Source organism: Leuciscus leuciscus, assembly GCF_965113295.1.
Source record: "Leuciscus leuciscus genome assembly, chromosome: 23".
Lineage (NCBI taxonomy): Eukaryota > Metazoa > Chordata > Actinopteri > Cypriniformes > Leuciscidae > Leuciscus > Leuciscus leuciscus.
In genome coordinates, this window is record NC_138747.1 from 4148538 (window position 1) to 4172172 (window position 23635).

A 23635-nucleotide genomic window follows, 5' to 3' on the forward strand; every position below is an offset into this window, starting at 1 on the left:
ATTTTTGTTACAATCATTTTTATTACACATTATTGTAATTTATTCTATTTCTTACAATGATTAGTATAATTCTAAATAATAATTCTTATAACAAATATTTCTTATAATTAATAGTCAGAAATGTTTGGAGAAAACTGTACTTGTTGAAGGCCCTGGAGTGCTGTTACCTCGAATACTGAATCCCAGGAAACACTGAAGCTGCCACACACACACACACACACACACACACACACACACACACACACACACACACACACACACACACACACACACACACACACACACACACAGCAGTGGCAATGCCAAGACCTGACAGGCACATAAAGGTTAAAATGCGCACATATGCACACGCCAGGACACATTTATGAATACAAATACACAGAGCAGGAACACCTGGCCAATAAACTCACACAATGCACAGCAGAGCAACATACGTGTGAACAAGCAACAGCACCGTATGAATATTAGCGCAAATCGACAAATAACAACAAAAACACATCAAAGCTGGCCTTAAAAGTCTTATCAGTGCTATAAAAACAAATTAATATCCTGAGATGAGATATCATGAGTGAATTACCCAACCGCTCGTTCCATAAAGAGTCACTACTGAGATACAAGCACTCTTTTAACTTCAAATTAATACGACGACACAATCATAGCAGTGCTTTCATTGCTTTAATTATATTACGAGATGAATGTGTGTGTGGAAGCATTTAGGACTGATGTCGGCTGTGTATCTCCAGTCGTCGCTTGCAGTGTGAACTGACACTGGTTGTGACCCCTGAAGACAGCCTGGAGTCACACAAGCTTCATTAAGAGCAGGAAAGCACGCGCTGCACTAAACAGCCATGGCAAATTGCAGACTGAAATCAGAGCCATTATGTAAAGGCAGGCCGGGGGCGGCGAGGGGCTGTGTGTGTGTGTGTGCATGTGTGTGAGACTCAGTGGGAACACTTGTGTTTACATGTTTGTTTGTGTGTGTGTGTGTGTGTGTGTGTAGAGGACAGTTGCCCGGCAGTCTCTTCCCTGCTGCTCTGTGTCCTGCCGCTGTCACACACTGCGATCATATCATTAACGCTTCATCGTTAAGCTCTAATTTGGATGCACTTTTCTCATGTGACCCACATAATGGGGGCACACAGATTCTCTCTAAAAGCAAATCAAATTGTTTTTTAAAAGGTACATTACTGTTCAAAAGTTGGGGGTTTGAAACGTTTGAAATAAATTCATTCTTTTATTTAGCAAGGACAAATTAAATTGATCAGAAGTAACAGTGAAGATATTGTTTTTTATAAATATTTTAAATAAATGCTGTTCTTTTGGACTTTCTATTCATCAATCCTAAAAAAAAAAAGTGTCATGTTTTCACAAAAATATTAAGCAGCACAACTGTTTTTAACATCGATGATAATCAGAAATGTTTCTTGAGCAGCAAATCATCATATTAGAATGATTTCTGAAGGATCATGTGACACTGAAGACTGGAGTAATGATGCTGAAAATTCAGCTTTGATCACAGGAACAAATCATATTTTAAAATAATTTTAATAGTTATTTTAACTGTTTTACTGTATTTTTGTTGAGCATGAGAAACTTTTTTTTTTAAACATAAAAAATCTTACTGACCCCAAACTTTTGAACTCTATTCGTTTTCAAAAAGAATAAGCCAAATATTGCTAAAAAAAAATCTCATCCAAATCAAAACCTCACAGTAGACGATCACTGGAATGCTGTAAATGAAATCCGGCAAAAAATATCCACATTTCTGGATATGAAATGCGTGTTTTCTGAGCGTATAATCGTTTGATTACTTTAAGCCAACGAACTTCTTTTTGTTCTGCTTGAAAAACATGTGCTTCTTTTAGGGCTGCTCGATTATGGAAAAAATCATAATCACGATTATTTTGGTCAATATTGAAATCACGATTATGTAACACGATTATTTCACATGACTGGGAACGTGTTGCATTTATTAAAAAGACACGGTAACACTTTACAATAATGTTAATTAGTTAACATTAGTTAATGTATTAACTAACATGAACTAACAATGAGAAAAACATTTGTTACAGTATTTATTAATCTTTTTTAATGCTAGTTAATAAAAATACAGCTGTTCATTGTTTGTTCATGTTAGTTTACAGTGCATTAACTAATGTTAATAAATACAACCTTTCATTTTAATAACGTATTAGTAAATGGTGAAATTAATATTAACTAAGATGCTGTAGAATTATTGTTCATTATTAGTTAATCTTAACAAAGGTAAGTTAGTTATAATGCTAATTAATGAACCTTATTGTAAAGTGTCACCAAACACACCTTTCAACAATTCTTAAAAAATCGAAATTTGAACATTGATTGTACTTTTTGAACTATTAAAATAAATAATGTAACAGATAATAGGCTCCTTCAATGAGTATTTTAATAATTCCCGCAGATCTAGCACTTATAATGCGGGAAATTCCCCCACAAACATTGATTCACTTTAGCATGTAGATTGTATGAGTATCTTAAATGAATCCACAAAGATTATAAAATCAAATCAATAATTTAAAAACTTTCTCCAAGACGCAATTGTGTTCAGCGCGTGAGTGTTCAGCGGTGCTGCGTCTCTCTCTCTCTCTCTCTCTCTGTCTCTCAAAATGCGTTGGACAAGGCAAGCGTCGAAACTACACTCTCGCGTTTATGAGTCGGGACATGATGGAATTGTCACTTGTACAATCGGGCCAGCATTACATCGTAACTAAAGTTTATCATTTTCACTTCTTTTCAAGTCTTATCAGTTTAAACATTCAAGCTGAGAGAGTTTACGGCATAGGGAAGGGCGGATGTGCGCGTGTCATTCAGAACACAAGACAAAATAAGAGCGTTCTTTCAAAACAGAAAATGGCAAAATAATCGTTTTTACTCGATTATACTATTTTGGTGATTGTTGGGAGCAAAAATCGAAATTGAAATCGAAATTCAATTAATTGCACAGCCCTAGCTTCTTTCATCAAAATAAATGACGCTTGCTATTTTGTTATCTAATGCAATGACACTCAGGCATTTTGATGTGCAGCTTAATTCCTAAAATATATTTTGGGGGCACTGTGTGTGTGTCGGTGTGCCTAAAATACAAACAAATCAAAAAGCATCTTATGAGTCATTTGGTATCTGATGTCAGAGCTGAATCACTAAATACCGTTACGCAAGAAAACAAGGTTGTTTCAACAAGACTGGATGGGCTGTGTGCTCAGTAAAGCAGCTCTTATTTGCCTCTTCTGCTCGCTGTACTTACAAATGTGTGTGTACACGTTGGGTGAATGACAGGTCCAGATGCTGGCCAGGTAACCTCTGGCCATGTAAACAGCTCTTGAACCCGAAACCCCGTGGTGATTTGTCTGCCCACATTTTCCCTTTCCCTTGATTTGCCTCCCATGCAAACACTTGCTCTTTCCACGGTTTTCTGTTTATGAATAAATCCAAACTTATCTTTCCGGACCACTGCAGATAAGCATGCGAAATTGCTCTTTTTGGTACCGTTGGATATCGGCGTCTTTACTCTCAAGTTCCTTATGTCATGATTACATTTAATTGCATGGCCTTCTATAGAAATAAACCGCACTGAAAACATCTGGAACGTCACAGTTTAAAATTAATCTACGTGCCATTTGGTAGCTCTTGATGTGTGCTACATATATAACCACATATTATCTTAATTTGCATTCATCATCATATCACAGCTGTTATCTCTCTGGATAGATATAGAAACTGGCATTACAAGTAAAAAGCTTTTTCATTATCGCTGCTCCGTAAATCAAGTAACACTGTAAATTTCGTGCTAAGCCCTTATCACCGTAGGGTGATGTTCTACGATCTCACCACATTACCACCCACATTAATGGCATTGGTGAGCAAAGACAGCATTAAGCTAATAGACCTGGCCACATCTTGCATTATAAATAGTCATTAATATTCCATTATCTGTCTGCACATGCCCGTGAAATGTGCAGGAACTGGCAGTTGTACTGAAATGTACAGTACCTTTCTGCTTTTCAGGTAACACTCTACATATAAAACAAGGAGACGCTGCCACGCGTGTCATCTTACCTGGTTTTGGGGGACGTCGTCAGCCACTCTTCATGTTTTTCAAACGTTATCAAGTAGGCTGCAATCTCCTGCAACAGATCAAATGAAGAAATATTCAAGATTGTGCTCTTTTTACCGTCTAAAACATGTCTTAAAAATTCGAATTGTCTAGTTCAATAACATTACAATGTTAGAGTTCCATTATCAACTAAGATATCAGTTAGGATAAGCTTTATTTTCTATTATAAAAAAAAAATCCTAGTCACTCAGCACACATTCTTACAACATTCCCCATTTCCTTGTTCTGTTATTTCCCGCCTTCTCTCCACTGGTCACACTATTAAAACGCAAAGTATCATGTACAATGGTGTTCTTGGAAATACTTTGAGGCATCATGTAAACACCAGGGTTGAGTGCAATTCAAATCAACTTAAATTCAAGTTTAAAACGTTTGAAGGTTTATAGACCTAGAACGATAGATAGAACGAAAGAATGATACTGTAGATAGATAGATAGATGGACCAATCGATGGATGGACGGATAGATGGATGGATAGACAGATAGATAGATGGATGGATGAATGGATGGATGGATGGATAGATAGATAGATATATAGATGGACCAATCGATGGATGGATGGATGGACGGACGGATAGATAGACAGACAGACAGACAGACAGATAGATAGATAGATAGATAGATAGATAGATAGATAGATAGATAGATAGATAGATAGATAGATAGATAGATAGATAGATAGATAGATAGATATATAGATGGACCAATCGATGGATGGATGGACGGATAGATAGATGGATGGATAGACAGATAGATGGATGGATGGATGGATGGATGGATGAATGGATGGATGGATAGATAGATGGATGGATAGACATATAGATAGATGGATGGATGAATGTATAGATAGATATATAAATGGACCAATCGATGGATGGATGGACGGATAGATAGATGGATGGATAGACAGATAGATGGATGGATGGATGGATGGATGGATGGATGGATGGATGGATGGATGGATGGATGGATGGATGGATGGATGGATGGATGGATGGATGGATGGATGGATGGATGGATAGATAGATAGAATGAAAGAACGATAGATAGATAGATAGATAGATAGATAGATAGATAGATAGATAGATAGATAGATAGATAGATAGATAGATAGATAGATAGATAGATAGATAGATGATAGATTGAAAGAAAGAATGAAATAATAGATGGATAGATAGATAGAGAGATAGATAGAAAGAACAATAGATAGAATGAAATAACAATAGATAGATAGATAGATATGTAGAACAATAGATAGAATGAAAGAATGAAAGAATGGTATATATATATATATATATATGGATATATAGATAGATAGATAGATAGATAGATATGTAGAACAATAAATAGAATGAAAGAATGATAGATAGATAGATAGATAGATAGATAGATATGTAGAACAATAGATAGAATGAAAGAATGATAGATAGATAGACAGACAGACAGACAGACAGACAGACAGACAGACAGACAGACAGATAGATAGATAGATAGATAGATAGATAGATAGATAGATAGATAGATAGATAGATAACAGGTGACATGTTGCCCTTGATATTAATAGACCTATTAAAAGTACTAAAACCAAATCTATCCGACTGAGTTTTACTCTCTCTCAGGTGTGGTAAAATTGACCAGCTTTCCTCTAGCAGCCCTTATAAAACTAGAGTACTCAATTGAAACACCACAAAACACAGTCTTATAAACTTAATGAATGTTGTCCGAGAACATGATCTTGTGTAAAGCGGTTTTGAGCATTAGTATGAGTAACCCGTCCGTCTCCATGCCGAGATACAAGAGTTGCGGATGTTTCTAGATGACCTGACGATGACCATCGTTCATCCGTCGCTCCGGGGTATTGGTAAAGTGTTCAGACGGCCCGCTGTGCAGCTGTCAGGAGCCAGATTACACAGTCACAAGGGCCCAACTGCATCTCGAGCCCTACAGCCAATCAGCATGCCATATCGACTATCAACTCCTCTGACAAGAGTCAGATCCTGCGTCGACCACCACCGGAGCGCTTAAGACAACATTCACGTGCACATGAGTTACTTGTGCCTGAATTCTGAGATCAGTTGAAAGACCGATCTCATTTTATGCACCAGTGGGCTCATTTTAGCAAAGCGTGAGGAGAATGAGTGTCTGGGCTTCTAGAATACAGAGACGACGTACGTCACATATACGTTAACAGCTCTATCACACTTGTTTGCTCTTTATATTAAGTAGAATGTGGCTAAAGAGAGGGGATTTGGGTAACAAGTGCCACACGTCTACAGGACAGACACATCAGGATGCTCTTCACAACAGAGCGGAGGGTAGAGTGTTCGGCTGACAGTCACGCGAAAGATTCGCTGTGTATCTACATGCGACCATATGCTCTCTTGGCTCGGTTCTGAAAACAGGCAGAAGGCCTAGAGAAGTGTATTGGAACACAACTGGCAATGTTCTCTCTCGGTTTCAATTTAGAGAAGCCAACTTGTGCAGTGCCAATTTAACCCTGCTGGCCTCATTATTGAAGGCAAAGAGGGAAGGGATGGGCCTAACAGAGGAGAAATGAGAAGCGCATTAAAGAGCCAAGAGGAAAGAGGAAAAGTGTGAGCCATTCAGTTTCTCAAGTAGAATAGAATTTCAATTCAATTGCTATTTGAATTTAAGAAAGTTTAATTAAAATGAACTGAAATTAATATTGTGAAAATGAAAATGATCCTTTAGTCACTCTCATGCTGATCCAAACCCGATGATTTGGTGGAACACAAAGATATTTTGAAGAATTCCAAACAACAATCCTCATTGACTTGAATTTTTTCATACAAAAAAAGTAGAGATGCATAAAGGTTTGGAATGACATGAAGTCAATGAGACAGAAGATGACATTTTTGGGGAGAACTATTCCTTTGACTAGAAAGGAAGTGTTGGAATGTTGGCTTGTCTGACAAAAGCTTTGTCTGAAAGTTTCAAATGTCTAAGTGGTGTGCCAAACACACCAATGGCCGCCTTCATTGTTTTCTGTGATATTTTTCACAGTGTTCCATCACCTTATGTGACCGTAACACACACTTCTTTGTTCTCCTGTTTACCGTTGGGCTGGGGGCCTCTATTCTCACTGTCGGATTGTTTGTTATGCTGGGACCCTGGGAGTGTCCTGGCACTGCCGCTGATGGACTGAATGAAAAACAATGACCCGCTGTAATTTGGCAAACAAGCAACAAGACAGATACCGAGCATCGGGGAGCCGGGCCTTTGTCAAATTCTGTTTATTAAGGAGTCAATTCTCAGCAGCTCGCTCATCTTTACTGTCCCTTCTCAGCCTAGTTTTCCTCTATTTTCGATAAGCTTGCTTTTTTTGTGCTCCATATACATTCCCAGCACTCCTCCCCTCCTCTTTGCTCTCATTGCCTTATTATTCCTCTGTTCCGTGCTCCTAACTCAGAGCTGTAGTCACCAAAGAGATTATATGACAAAGTCATTTTGCATTGAAATGAAGATGAAGGCCTCGGGGCTTCAGCGTTGTGCCAGAGAACATCCTATCCCCGTTCCTTCGTTTATCCCGTTCCCCCTCCCTCTGACTTCCCGCGAACCCCGGGGGCCATTCGTTCGGATTCTAGCGAACCTGCTCCAGGCGGCTCTTTCCCTAACCCGCAGTTAACCTGAAGGGCGGCGCCGACGCCTCACTCTGACTGCCAATGAGCGCCTCCAAGTTTGCCACTCAGGAGCCGACAAATGTGAAACTCCTCAAAGCGCTCTTTAAACTATAGTAGGGGTAAACGGGAGTCAAGAGGTGTGTGAGAAAGATCCAGCGCTCCAGACAAACTGAAGTGTCTTTTTCCTTCCAGACAATGCCTCTCTCTCTCTCTCTGGCTTACATATTGAATGCTTGTTGCTAAACTTTATGAAATGCAAATCGGCCTCCTGTGAAAATGATCTTTGAAACGCTTCTAACAATTCAACACCAAAGAAAGACATGAGCAAATCCTGCTACCTGTTTCAAAAGGCCAGGCCTGCCATCCGTCTCCTTCTGTTGTTCCCAATATGAAAGAGAAGTCGTGAACAGTGTGACTCCCTGACAGGTTTATTTAAGGGAAGCGTTCATGGAAAACGTGTGGATTTCACATCACCGTCGTGCTTGTGAAAAAGGCGTAATGACTATCGAGTTCAATTACTCCAGCTATTATTTCAAAGTTGATGAAGCACTTTGTTTAAATGATCAAGCCGGCCCCGCTTGAGCTGAGGGGTGTCTTTTGTTGTTTGACCATGGCGAACACTCCAGAATTAGTCAAGGCAAAAATGGCAATTACATCAAAAAAAGTCTTCTACTAGATCCATGGTGAGGTAATGCAATATACCAATGACTGAAATAATTTTTAAATGTTAGGGATGGGAATCAGAAGTGACATCAATGATTAATCATGAAAATGTCACAAAAGGCTTTGTTTGCAATTGTAAGATTTGTTCCAGCACGATTTTTGGCAGTACTTTACAGTTTTATTCATCACATGTGCTCCAAAACAGCAGGATTTTAATGGGTTTTAAAAACATTTTTTATAGAACTATGTCATATTAAAACTTTAAAATATTAAATAAATATTAAAACTTATTAAGATGAATACGGTACACTGCCAGAAGAGCAGAATAACTTCAAGCATTTGTTCACTGAATTGAACAGTCTTGACAAATCTGACAAACACTGCCCATCCCTAATACACTGCTTGTAAAATGTGATTTTACATCTCTGAATCTCTGCATAATTCATATTAAGTTTCTAATTTAAGCTGAGATGGAGGCCTTGGAGTTCTGCTGAGGGTCATCCTAAAACTGACTCTCATTTGACCAAGCTCGAATGAACTTTAAACCCAAAGTGCTCCCCGTGGCACCGTGAAGAAAACCGGAGAGAGTCATCATTCTGCTGAAAATACTCTCCTCCACAATTTGCTGCAGGGTGAAGAAAATTTTGCACGACAGATCGTTTTTGAATACGTGCCCTGATTCATTAGCGTAAGACTCCATCACACTTGGTTCCTGCCATGGTCCCCACAGGTACCCTTAAAACCTGCGTTACATAGATGGCTGGCAGTTTCCGAAATGAATATTAGTCAGAGTGTACCCCGCTGAACTGCACCGAATGTGCTTAAACCAACACTCAGACATTATCAAGCGGCAGACGATACAAAGTGGTACAGTCAGCTCTGTTCTGAGCACACCATCACTTCCAATCTGTCTAACCGTAGGATTCCTTAAGGGCCGCCTGGTCCACCAGCCTGGAAAGTCTAAGGTGAGAAGAGACATTCATGTACAATACATATTGATGAGCATAAGAGACTTCGTTCAAAAACATAAAAAAAAAGCGCAATTATTCCAAACTTTTCATCAGTGTAAGATGACATGACAAATTATGATACCATAAACATGCTCTTTTAGGGCACTGAGACGTCCTCCAGTCTGCTTCCACTTCAAATTAAAGTGTCTTTTTCTTTCCTCCCAAAGTCAGCAGGAAAAAAGCAATGAAGTCCCCCATAGAGTCTCGCTGTCATCTCAATAATCATAATCAAACTGCTCATCCACAATCTTTTACATTGTCTCTCCACCCACTCAGTAGATGAGACGTCACCAAATCACAGAGAGCAAATTGACAATCCACTTTAAAAAGTGGGAGAGGAAATTGAGCCATTAATCATAACGCTCGTGTCCGCCATACCGGTCCTCGTACTGTCCGCACTCGCACACACAAGCCAAGACCGACACCACGCTCAGGAGTCTCTGCAGCTTATTGCAGAAGAAAGATAAATGCTTCCTTTAACTGTCATTTACCAATGTCTCTCTTGCACTTTGTGGAGATGCCGCTCCAAAGCCCGGTTTGATTAGTGGATGTGTGTGTGGTCGGGCCATCCAGACGCTGCTCAAGGAGAAAGACTTCGGCGAAGGTGCAAAGGACATCATAGTGGTCTAAGATTGATGTTCTCTCAGTTTGGCAGAGGACTGGAGAAATGTACTGTGGCATACTTTGAAAGAAGTATAAGAAATGCTGCCAGAGAAGGGCAGAGAAGGTGAGAGGACCATTAATGGGGATCCAGGTCATGGAGAGGTCCTGAGTCTGGTCCTCAAGGAGCCATCTTAGTGTTTTCGGATAAACGAAGAACTAAGTCAAGTGGTTTAATTAATCAAGCGATAGTTGTGTCCGTTGTGTTACTACACCATTGGGACACATTTAAGGGGTCCTAAGAATAGGACATGAGCGGGACAGTAAGTATGAACAAGTGCTTGTCAAAACATGTTACCTTAAAAGTACAATGCAGAACATAAATTCATTCATTCCTCAACACCCAAAGACAGGATGATTTCCTAAGAGACTTTTCTGGAACCACTCATTTTAGAAGAAGTAGAAGTAGTAGAACGAGTTTTATTGCCAAGTATGTTCACACACAAGGTGAATTTGTTTCGGTGAAGAAGAAGCTTCCAGTAGACAACAGAGACAACAACAGTACACAGATCTAATAAAAAATACAGATATATGTTTTAAACACTTTTTGAAAAAATTATGTAACTAAAATGGGGTTAAATGCCATTTCATGTTGGCTTTAAGACCAAAAAGTAATAATAATAATAATAATAATAATAATAAATATAATTTCTATGGTAACTTTCATACATAAAATGCAGCAATAAACAGTAAATAATACAAAATATAAAAATACAATAAAATAAGAGAAAACAGAACAAGCAAAGCAACAAGAGATACAATTAAAAATGGAATGATATGAGAAGGAAATAAATGTTAAACATAAAATGTGCTTAAAGTCAAAATATATTTAAAAAGACACTTAAATAAATAGTAAATAATAAATGAATGAATGAATGAATGAATGAGAAGGAAATACACTGATGTCTTCATCTGCTTTTAAAAATGTGAATGCTATTGTAAATATCTATTTATTTGTCTACTTTCAATTGTTTAAAGTTCCCTGATTGCTAGAGGATTATGGCAAACAGCTGCTCAACTCGATCTCATAACCTTTAGCCCAACACCAGCACACAGACCACAAACATCCAGGTTGTTTTAGCATTAGATGCACGCACAGATCTCCAGCTGTTTGATACAGAGAGCTGGCAGGCAAAGCTGTCACCTCAGCACAGAAAATAACTCTCGCTATGCGGTTTGAGAGACGTGGAGGGGCAAGTGGGCTAAAGTTCTACTTCTGTTGTTTTCATATTTTTGCAGGTGTGTATCCCAGCAGACCTTGCGGCACAGCAGCTGTTTAAGGTTAACCTGCAGTTCCAGCTGTTCAAAGAGATGTAAACATTTGTGTGGAGTGCAATCAGTCACGCTGGGTGATGATGTTTGTTTTGGGTCATTAATATTAATATATGACAACAGGTTTCAGGACACATGGCTTTTATGAATTATGAAAGAACACAGAGACCAAGGAAATTGGTTTCTGCATGTATAAATCCCAACCTTTGTGTTAAAAAAGGGCTCAATTTGAGGGCAATGGAGAAATGAGAAGAATTTATAAATGTTATACTAACCTATATTTATGCATTTGTCAGATTTCTTTTCTATCTAAAACAACACACACTGCATTTTACCAGTTCAAGCATTCACTGGGAATTGAACCCATAACTTGGGGTTGCTAGCATCATTACCTAATGAAGAAATAAAATAAAAAATACATGTTATTTTCAAGATAAGTTGTTTAACTACTTTTGTTGTCTTGCAGATTTGCAAACTACAGTGTCAAAGAAGCTTCGCCAACACTCAGTCAAATATATATATATAAAAAATCTTGTTGCTTAACTAGTATCAAAAGGTGCTAGCAATGCCAATGGCTTCTATTACCAAAGTAACCAAAGGGCAAATGCTCTGTAAATCACTTTGGATGAAAGTGTCAGTAAAATACATAAAGCGTAAATGCAAAAAGGTGGTGTAGAGTTTGAGTTGTCACTTTCTCCTTATTCCATCTTCAGACTTCAGTCTCTTTCCTTATTTTGTCTTTTTAAAGGCTTTTATTCTTTATTTGTCTATATTCCCCTGTTCTTTCCCTTCATCTTCTCTTTCCTCTGTGTTGTTTTGCAGTGGCCTTGTGCCCCTCTTGGGTTATTTGTTTGTTTTGGTCAATTGTAAACCTCCAGCAATGATAAGGAGAGGGCGTTATTGTGTTGGAGAGGCAGAGAGAGAGAGAAAGAGAGAGAAGTGGGCTGAAACCTGGCACTTAGCAAGATTGTTTTCCCTGTCCAAGTGCCAAGGCTGCTGACTTCCATGATAAAAATGAAACTATCATTTGCAAGGATGTTATCAGATAGTCAAGAGCGGTAGAGAGAGAAACAGCCAAAGAGAGAGACAGAGAAGAGGGTCAGCCATTAATGAAAAATAGCAGCCACATTATTATAGGTGATGTGATTTTCCCATTACTGTGTGCACGAGAATTATTCAGTTTAAGAGATGGAGTGTCGCCTACGAGTGACACACTCATCTACATACTACACACTCATCAAATATCAATCATGAAATTAATCTCTGCTGTGTAATTGATAGGTTACATGTGTGGTTTATTTATAACCGACAGCAGCGACAATAGCAAACAGCCTTCGAAAGCACCACTAAAAATAATCATTCTGGTTAATTTAGTTGTCAATAAAAAGCTAATTCATCTAATTAGCCCACAGCTTTCTCTAAAACAGGGATATTTACAGTTGGAAAAACTTAAATTGCATTTCTTCATCCAAGCAATTTTCCCCATAATTGGAAAAGCCTAAAAGTTTTTAATTTGTTTTGAACTTCTCCTCTCGTTTAACTCCCCACATGCACAGCGAAGCAGTAAATAGTTCACTCAGATCATTCACATTACAGCTCGTGCGCGAGACGGACAGCGACGGCAATTAATAGCTGCTTCTGCAGATTAATTAAAACCACAAAAGCAAAACAAGTGTCACATACAGTAAAGCTCTGGACCCACAAAGCTAAAGATGGCTAGAAACAAGATGTTTCCTGCGCCGGCGGCCAGATTTCAACGAACAATGCAGCTTTTTTTCTTCATTTTATCACGAGACAAAAAGTACAGCCAGGGAGGAAAGCGCCACCATCCACACATGCGCTCCACCTTTTGTTACTACGAGAGGGAGTGAAGGTCATATCCCAGGCAGAAGCTTCCAGGAGCCGCCCCGACTCTGCCAGCGAGGCCCCGGTGGGGAAGGAATGATGGAACGTTTCATGCTTCCTCCACGACACGTGGGCCCCATCCGGAATACATGATCCGACAGAGACAGGAAGGAGGAGAGACGCGTCCTCCGCTTGGGCTCACCCGGGATCTACTCCAGAAATGCAGTGGCACTCGTCCTCGCCTGGGATCGAGGCTGCTGCTCGCGCTCGATTGGTGACACAATGGAATATTGAATTTCCTCAGTGCTTCCAAACCTGGTGATGCCAGATCAGAGGTGCCACCAGGTTGACGCTACAACTCACTGATAAGCTAAAAATGCATCCAAGACACAAACAAGCACACAATTCTCAACATGTGCAAGACTGTTCTGCAGTAATAATGGAATAGTGGTAAAAATATACTTATGATCTTATGAAGTCTTGGGGGTCTACATCTGTCTTGGAATAGTAATTTTAGGCTACTTGTTTTTGTGTGTGTGCCAACAAACAAATTCTACTATTATTTCAGCTGCCAATATAAGTGTACAACTCTGGTTTACCATGCTAAAATCCATTCTGCTTTAAAAACATTAAAAATGTCTACAGCACTTCATCTTCTAGGTTTAGGATGACAAAGATGGAAGAAACTGAAAGGCTCCTTTATTCCTGAATCCATTAGGCTTTGTTCCAGGGTTGGGCAAAATTCAGAATTTAAGAATTGGCTCTGTTTCAATCCCTGATTTAATAATAATTTCACAACACATTACGTGTTCTTCCACCCAGGAAAATACAATGAAAGTTAATTTATTTATCCACTAGTCTGTCAAACTATAAGGCCAATTAAACCTAAAAAAGACATTTATAAACTTTCAAAAAAAGGCTTTGTCAAGCCAACACGGAAAAGTCTGTCTTGACAAACTTTCCTTTTCTAGTTCCAGTATAATTTATTGTAATTGTACTTCCTTAAATTCTAATTCACATTACAATTCTACACACTATTTTCTTTGTTCAGGAATTTAAAAGGCTTTTTCAATTCAGTTTTGAATGATGCAAAACCCTAATCTGATGTTTCTGTTTGCTATTACTATTATTATTATTATACATTGGCATAAAAAAATAAAATAAATGTGATGAAATACAACAGGAATCTTTTTTTTCATGGCAAGACCCCCTTGGTGAACAGAGAGACAGAGCCTTGTTACACACATGTGAGCCTTGACCACAAAACCAGTCACATGGGTCATTTTTTTTTAAATTGAGATTTATACATCATATGAAAGCTGAATAAATAAGCTTTCCATTGATGTACTGTATGGCTTGTTAGGATAGGGTAATATTTGGTAGAGATACAACTATTTGAATATCTGGAATCTGAGGGTGCAAAAAAATCAAAACATTGAGAAAATCTTTTAAAGTTGTCATTTATGTTGGCGATTGTGCAGCATTCACTCACAAAAATAAATGTTTTATATATTTACGGTTGGAAATCTACCAAATATCTTCACGGAACATGATATTTACTTAATATCCTAAAGATTTTTGGCATAAAAGAAAAATAGATAATTTTGACCCATACAATGTATTGGTATTGGTAATCTATTGCCACAAATATACCCGTGCGACTTGTGACTGGTTTTGTGATCCAGGGTCACATACATACAATTGCCATTGTAAATAAAAAATAAATGTTGCATTTTTAGCCTGGCCTTTATTGGCATGAGTGTAGTACCACATTAATCTGTTTACATACGTTGTTATGATGTTTACAAGGCATTAATATTACTCATTATCGAAGTACAGGCTCATAAACTTAATTGTATATTAATATAAAAAGTGAAATTCGAATGTAATGTGGGATGTATGTATCAATGAAACATTAAGCTGAACTAACTAACATCTTAGCTTTATCTTTGGTTGAAGTAAACACGTTTAGCACATTTCCATTCTTTCACGAAATAAAAATGTTTGTGATCCGACAATAATTTGTGGACCCCCTACAGTCCCGCCATGGACCCCCCATGGGTCAGAGACCCCCCGTTGAAGCGCCCTGATCTATGGGACATTGTTTTTTTTCTTACATCTACTTACCAAATCAAACATGCTAAGTTAACATGCTGAGCATTTAGCATATTTTGTTTATGGAACACAAAGGATTTGCAGGCGGTGGCTTTTAACGCAGCTCCCCGGGTTTATACTCTACAGCACACAATAATAGCTCAGCACTGCGGCTAATTAACCCCACTAACAGTTTCCCAGTTCCCTAACTGTGATAAATGAGAAAAGTTGATGGACAATGTGAAGTTTCTTTGAGATGGAGGAATCATCTCACGTACCGAAACCCTGCTGCTTTCCCTGAGGTCAGAGTTCAGTCTCCAACCATTTGAGTCATATCAGAACCTCCTGCCCTCCTCTTCCACTGAGTGTGAGCTATAAGAACTGAACCCCATCTCCGCAGGAGCTGTCCATCTGTCACAGGTACAACTCATATATTATTGCACTATCGAAATCAATGGCTGAAGGCTAGAGAGATGAACAGACATGTGCAGATGATGGGTACAGATGAAACAGTCCTTATGGAAGACAAGCAGACAGATGCCGATGAACTCTGCTCATAGAAAGCCAATACAAATACTCTGGGATAGAGTGTGTTGGTGCACTCTGAAAGAATGCTTGAACTGTACATTGGGAATCGAGAACAGATTCATTTTAAAAACAATTACTGAAATGATTGCCATGATGTTTGGTTCTAGGACGTAAAATATGCAATATAAGCATCAGAGCCATTGTCGTGATCAGTGTTCGTCTGTGAATGTGAATCGACAAATCGTCCCACGTGATTCATTGTTCCTCTGATAAACCAATCCTGCCTTGGTAACTGCTGCCATCTGCCATTTTCTCAGGGTAGCTTTTGCTATTTTAAGTCAATGGAGGATCTCTGTGTGTAGATAGTTTGCGATTGCAGTTTTAGAAATGCACTATGAAACACAATAATTGACAAAAAAAATGTGATAACAATTTTTCACAGCTTTGAGCATTTAACTGAAAAAATCAGAGAAATCTCCTGTTCATTTATATAGGATGTCCTGTAAAGGATGTTCTGTTACTCACTCACTTTCTGAGTGAGTAACAATAGCAAAGGAAACTGAGCTTTAAAAAAATAAAAAATAAATAACCTTGCAACCCAAACACTGTGCATTCTTTCTTCCTCAAAACTCATGCACAAATTCATTAAAAAAGTTGAGTGGAATTGGCATTCCTCACCATTCCCATTCGCATCCCTACACAACTGTTAGGGTTTGATGTTATGTCTTAATTCTACTCCCCAGTGGGAAACTCTACTGCCTTTCAGTGTCAGAAACTTAAATTCCTCCCCCTTCCCCCCAACGTTGCATTAATTTCACTCAGATTGCGACTTTGTTTGCAAACCTGAAATTTTCCAATACTTGTGTGTCTTTCTCCACCCTGCTCAATGAATCCCGGCACAGATTCATCTTTCCCTTAATCAGAGGATCGTGACAGGCGTTAATTAAGGTGTGTGTTTGCCCTGTCAGAACGTCAGCGGTCGGCCGTTTTTGTTTGGCGAGGCAGCCCGGCTGTCAGGCGGTTTGGCACGGCTGGAACTCGGTGCTGATGTGGCAATAAAGGGAGCAATGTGGCGGTGAAGGTCACCAACTTTCTCCTGGATGGCGGCATATTCGCCCAGAACTGTTTATATCATATGCAAGTGTTTGGTTGATATACACTATTGTTCAAAAGTTTGGGGTAGATAAGATTTTTAAAATGTTTATGAAATGAGTCTCTTATGCTCACCAATCTTACTTTTATTTTTGAAAATACAGAAAAATACTGTAAAAATGTTGTTCTGCTGCTCAATACTTTTAAAAACTGATTTTTTTTTGATAAATAGCATTTATTTAAAACATTTTCTGTATAATTATAAATGTCTTTTCTGTCACTGATTCATTCTTGATGCATTCTTGCTGAATAAAATATTAATAAATATTATAAAAATTTTACTTTGTTTGCTGTCCAAGATGCTGCTCATATTAACCACACACATTATCATGAAATCTATGCTCATTTTCTGGTCCATTTCAGCTGCTTTTGTGGCCAAAATGGATATACCACTGAAGAGACTAAATTTTGAAACATGATTTAAAAATAAGTAAGAGGGCTGTAAGTGATTAGGAAATCTCCTCTTTCATCTAAATTAAAGAGGAGTGCCGGGAAAGCGAGTACCCAGATTTGCTTTCATGGGCGCTTTGCCTCTCTGGAAATGCTTTGAGATGTTTTGCTCTGATATAACAGTTGCATCACTCTCCTGGAGAAAGACTAATCTATTTATTATAGCTATTGTTACTTAACCATGAGCGATTTTTACTTTTGGTAAATGTGCAGCAAGGAAGTAGCAAATAAATAAACTTGTAGAGTAAAAAAGATATATTTGAGAGAGAACTGCAGCCAAGTAGTAATTTAATTCCCCAACATGCATCACTGTTCCTGACTGCTGCTACAACGCTCAGACAAAAACACAAGAGCACTGAAAAGTGCCACATTAATCCAGCCCAAAGCACAAAAAAAACAAAAAAACTAAACAAAAAAACATCTACAGACTGGCCAAGATAGAGAGAGATTACAAGATAGACCAGGTGCTAATAAGCAGTCATCTAGCAGCTGCCATGGTCAGGGTTTCAGAGCTTCCATAGTCAGGGTTTCAGAGCTTCCATAGTCAGGGTTTCAGAGCTTCCATAGTCAGGGTTTCAGTGCTTCCATAGTCAGGGTTTCAGAGCTTCCATGGTCAGGGTTTCAGAGCTTCCATAGTCAGGGTTTCAGAGCTTCCATGGTCAGGGTTTCAGTGCTTCCATAGTCAGGGTTTCAGTGCTTCCATGGTCAGGGTTTCAGAGCTTCCATGGTCAGGGTTTCAGAGCTTCCATAGTCAGGGTTTCAGTGCTTCCATAGTCAGGGTTTCAGAGCTTCCATAGTCAGGGTTTCAGAGCTTCCATAGTCAGGGTTTCAGAGCTTCCATGGTCAGGGTTTCAGTGCTTCCATAGTCAGGGTTTCAGTGCTTCCATAGTCAGGGTTTCAGAGCTTCCATGGTCAGGGTTTCAGAGCTTCCATGGTCAGGGTTTCAGAGCTTCCATAGTCAGGGTTTCAGAGCTTCCATAGTCAGGGTTTCAGTGCTTCCATAGTCAGGGTTTCAGAGCTTCCATAGTCAGGGTTTCAGAGCTTCCATGGTCAGGGTTTCAGAGCTTCCATGGTCAGGGTTTCAGTGCTTCCATGGTCAGGGTTTCAGTGCTTCCATGCTCAGGGTTTCAGTGCTTCCATGCTCAGGGTTTCAGAGCTTCCATGGTCAGGGTTTCAGAGCTTCCATGGTCAGGGTTTCAGAGCTTCCATGGTAAGGGTTTCAGTGCTTCCATGGTCAGGGTTTCAGTGCTTCCATGGTCAGGGTTTCAGTGCTTCCATGGTCAGGGTTTCAGTGCTTCCATGGTCAGGGTTTCAGATCTTCCATGGTCAGGGTTTCAGAACTTCCATGGTCAGGGTTTCAGTGCTTCCATGGTCAGGGTTTCAGTGCTTCCATGGTCAGGGTTTCAGAGCTTCCATGGTCAGGGTTTCAAAGCTTCCATGGTCAGGGTTTCAGAGCTTCCATGGTCAGGGTTTCAGCGCTTCCATAGTCAGGGTTTCAGTGCTTCCATAGTCAGGGTTTCAGATTAATGAAAAAGCATTGAAATAAAATGTTTTCCTCCCATCTAATTTTTATGTACTTTTTTCACCATCACAATTTCCCTTTAGGGGTTTCGTACACACGCACGCACGCACACATACACACACACACACACGCATGCATGCACGCACGCGCACACAAATGAATTAAATAAATAAGCAGCACAAATGTTTTCACAAAAAGGATCATGTGACACTGAAGACTGGAGTAATGATGCTGAAAATTCAGCTTTGCATCACAGGAATACATTTCATTGTAAATATATATATATACAATAATACATTTAAATAATATTTTCACAACATTACAGATGTTACTGTAAATTTGATCAAATAGATGCAGACTTGGGGAGCATTACACAACACCATTTTCAACTAAAAACAGAAAGCTTTTTATGCGTTTTGGCTGTTCATTTATACGACAACAGAGTTTTGGGGGGCTGGACTTGCAGTTCTACCAGGTGAAAAGGATAATAAATTAGCAACGTCTTTGTGGAGAGATTGCAACAACAGCAACACAACAGAAACGACAGCAAGAAACTAGAGCTGTGCGATTTTAGAGCTTTTCTTTCCTTCACAGTGGTGCACTTTCATTCCTCCCTAACAACCCAAACTTAACATCCAAATCAGATCAGTGATTGTCAGAAAATACAGTCTACTGTTGCTAAACTGCAGGACGTGCTCGATAATAAAAAGAGTTATTAAAACTGCATTAAGCCGTGAAGGAGATACTGTTTCCCAAGCTTTCTGTGCGCGCGCTCCGAGACGGAGTGGAACATGGACAAGCAAAGTGAACTTTGGGTTTCAGGTTTGCGCCTAAACGGTCAAATACACACAGAAATATTTCAAAATGGCCGGCTTGGTGAGTCTTCGCTTAAACACCATCGGTTATATCTTAAGTGAACATAAACAGTTGGGAAATAAGTTGCATGTGTAACAGTATATTGGATCCGTACATTCGGTCTTAAAGTGACAGCAGCCTAATAAACCTGTTGACATCTGTTTCAAAGTTAATCAAAAGACAAAGAATTAAATCACTCACTGCTCTTTAGTAGATTTAGTAGGATTAATCTATATTTCATTTATAAAGTGAAGACTATGCAGTGGTTTTACATTTGATTACTTTCTGTTGATGAAGACTATAATTATTAATTTCACACTTCTTTAAGAGAGTATTATTTATTTATTTTGGTGATCGGAATAAAATAGAAAATATTTTCTTTGATTAAGATGTTCATCAATCATTTGTATAATTGAATGAAATATGAGTATATTTATAATCAACATTTTGTGCTTATTTTTAGATTGACTGGTTATCTGATTCTTTTGACTTAAAGGATTCGCGCTGCTTTACAGTTTGCCTAACACAGGCAGCTCACTATTTTCCGGAACGGAGCAATAATGTTCCCTTTCTGCAGACCACATGGATCCATCATCGTAATGAAGTGTCATGAGTGTGTCAGAATCACATTACATGTGTCTCTGGAGCTGGCTATCCACAATCATGACTGCATGAACATATCTTCCATTATACAGTCTAAACTTTCCTGTGATGACGATGCTCCAAAGCCTGGACGCTTCATTGTATCTGATGAGAGATAAACAATATTGACTTCAGCCTCTGAAATGATGCTGTTCTTCATAATCAGGTTAAAAGAGAGAGAGAGAACTTACTTTTCTCTATTTTAGCCTCATTTGCGTGCCTTTTCAGCACATTTGACGCTTTTGCTGGTGGCGAAAACTCAGTGAGCGTTTGGGAATGACTTATTTAACAGATCACATTTCTTTCTCTGTCAGCAAAAAAGGAGTCCCTCTCAGAGAAACACGGCAAAGGCAATGTGCTGTGAAATCTAGGGTCATCCGGAGACAAATAACTTCAAATGGAAAGGGCAACAAAGGACGTTGAAATAAAGAGACCGGGCCCTTTCCAATAATTAATTAAAGCACTTTCAGCCATGCAGGAGGTGCAAATGGGAACGGCATTGTGCGTTTGGACCCGGAACAAAGCCGACTTCAGTGCCGCTGTCATGACACTGTCAATAGATCTCATATATCAACACTTGGCTTGAACATGTAATCGCTTTCAATTTCGTCCAGGCTTGGGGTGTTATTGATTTAAAAGCCGTCTGTTCTCTTTCTGGACCTCTTGCCGAGAGCAACGGGAACGATCTACACGCGTCTCTTTTTGGATAGCTGTCAAGCTGAAGACCCTGTATGAACATGCAACTCTTTCCAAGTTATGGATGAGCACTAAGCCGTTTTATGCAGTGCAAGAGAAAGGTAGAAGTGCATTAGTAAATGTGGAGGCGATGAAATGACGAGCAAATCACGTGTCAGTATGTTCATGGCAAGTAAAGCATCTTGTTTCTGTGGTTTCTACTTGTAAAACGATAACAAATATTTTTTTTTTAAATCCTGGACGGATCAGGCCAATAGTTTTCTTTTTCCTTTTCTAATGATATATAAAAATTGCTTAAAAAATTTAAATACATATATATAATATAAAATATATATATTACACAAGTGATATTGTCTTTAAAAAATAATAATACCACCTAATAAGTTTTTCTCTAATATGGTGATATTTTTGTTTCAGACATAAAAAATTGCAACAAAATGTAATAAATAAATTGTAATTGTTTTTGTAAATTTGATGCATAATAAAAACATATTTCTTTCTGCCATATAAAACAACACTTACATTTTTCATTAAACACCAAATGTGTTAGGTTATGCAAATATACAGTAGCTGGAAACTATACAGCTATAATTAAACTATGACAGCTATAAATTCATAAACCCAATTTTGCAGCATATAATAACATACAGTGATTTGTTTAGGATTTTCCCATTCTAACTGATGCTTCCAAGACCATCACAAATCATTCTCACAAATGTGACATGTTAGCCAGCTAAATTACATATTTAAATCAGCAGAATTTGCAACAACGTTCAATATTTCACAAAAGAAAAACAAATGTTTTCCCTTTGCAAGGCATACAAACTCATGCATATAATCAAGAAGCATAAGACACAGTGAAATCACACAACTGGGTTATGACTATCCTTATATAGTTGAGTCCTGAAAGCCATTTTCATTATGCTTTTCAGACATTTATGTTCAGATATACTCCCATGGATTGCTCTTGTAAACCGAAAACAAGGCAGTCTATTTTCATAAAATAAACCCTGTCAAACTCCAACTAATCGATATCAAACATAACAGACTATCGGTAAGGTGGTGTATGTGTTGTGGGAATACGAGCAGTTGTATTAGTAAAGGAGTTCGCATCTGACTGTCTCCCTGTGGTTACAGGCATGGCCCGAGGCGTTTCAGTCTTCACTAGTCAGTGAGAGCTGCAGAACGCCAGTGTGTCCTCACACATCTGCCTCTGCACCACGAAAAACAAATACAGCAGCGGTGGTGTGGAGGAAACTAGCCCTCAGAAAGAGATGCAGACGTTTCAGTCAGACTTCTATCAACCTTTTACTTTCATACGTTCATACTAAAGCTCCATCTTTAGAGTATGTCTGCATTGGGACCTCACAGATGTGAACAAACGCTGTTGTTCTACAAGTCAGACTGAAGCCAAGTTGTATCAACATGAAGCGCGCTCACAACCTGTTTTAGTTTAATCACTGGGTGAAAATCCAAATTTTGTCTTGATCCACATATTGTCACAATATGTGGATTAAGACAAAATTTGGAATTTCACCCATCAGGAAATGATCAGATGGTGAAAATTTGAATGAAAATTAAGACAGATTTGGTGACATCAGCAGAAAAAGATGCCTCTTCTTTTATAGTCACTTTTTATAATCAATTAAATTATTATTAATTCACAAATAAGGCCCGTTCACACCAAGGGCTATAACTATAACAATAAAGATAAAGATATAAATCTTGGAGTCCACACCACAACTGTAACGATAATGGCACAGAGAAACGATATCTTTGGAATCTCTTTCAAAACTATTTTTCCAGCTGATGAATGATTAAAAAAAAAATAAAAAAAATTTAATTGACAGCCAATCAAAATCCATCCTGCTTTAAAGAGCTTGAGCATTTAAAGCGGCAGACGACAAGCGTGAGCTTTAAGTCAACTATTAAAAAAAAGAAAGAAAAAGAAAAGAAAAGAAAATGGGAACTTTCAGAAATGCTTCTCATGACTCTTTGACTAAGCATTTCCTCAAATCCATTAGTAGCTTCAGTGGCTGACCTCTCCTATATCAGTCTGCCATATGGACATACTGTATAAACATGTAATATTTTGCCCCAATCTGACGGTTCGAGATGCACAAACAAACAGAGCAATAATTTGAAACTGCCACAGATTCATATAGTTTACAGTTTTGGTATGTAAACTGCACAGTAAACTAGGGATAAAATAAATAATTTACAGCAAATCGTGACACACTTCACCTTCAGCACTAAAAAGTCCAACATACGACACAATTTACATTTCTCTGCTGGTTGTATCTGCATATAACTGTACATGTGACAAATAAAAACCTGACTTGTTTCATGTGATCTTAAAAATCTTTGAATTTAAAGGTTGATGCTTAAATATATGGAATTATTATTGTAAGCAATACAAAACACACTCATGATTATGATTCATACTTTAGCAT

The 23635-nt window shown here is 38.5% G+C and overlaps 1 protein-coding gene across 7 annotated transcripts in view; it reads right to left on the reverse strand.

The window, feature by feature from the left end:
- Positions 1–23635, reverse strand: part of camta1b (calmodulin binding transcription activator 1b) — a 291768-nt gene that overhangs the window by 149507 nt on the left and 118626 nt on the right. For all 7 annotated transcript variants that reach the window (XM_082155754.1, XM_082155750.1, XM_082155751.1 and 4 more), the window contains one exon: positions 4096–4163. In XM_082155754.1, coding sequence (XP_082011880.1) covers positions 4096–4163 — 68 coding nt within the window. The remainder of the gene's footprint in view (positions 1–4095; positions 4164–23635) is intronic.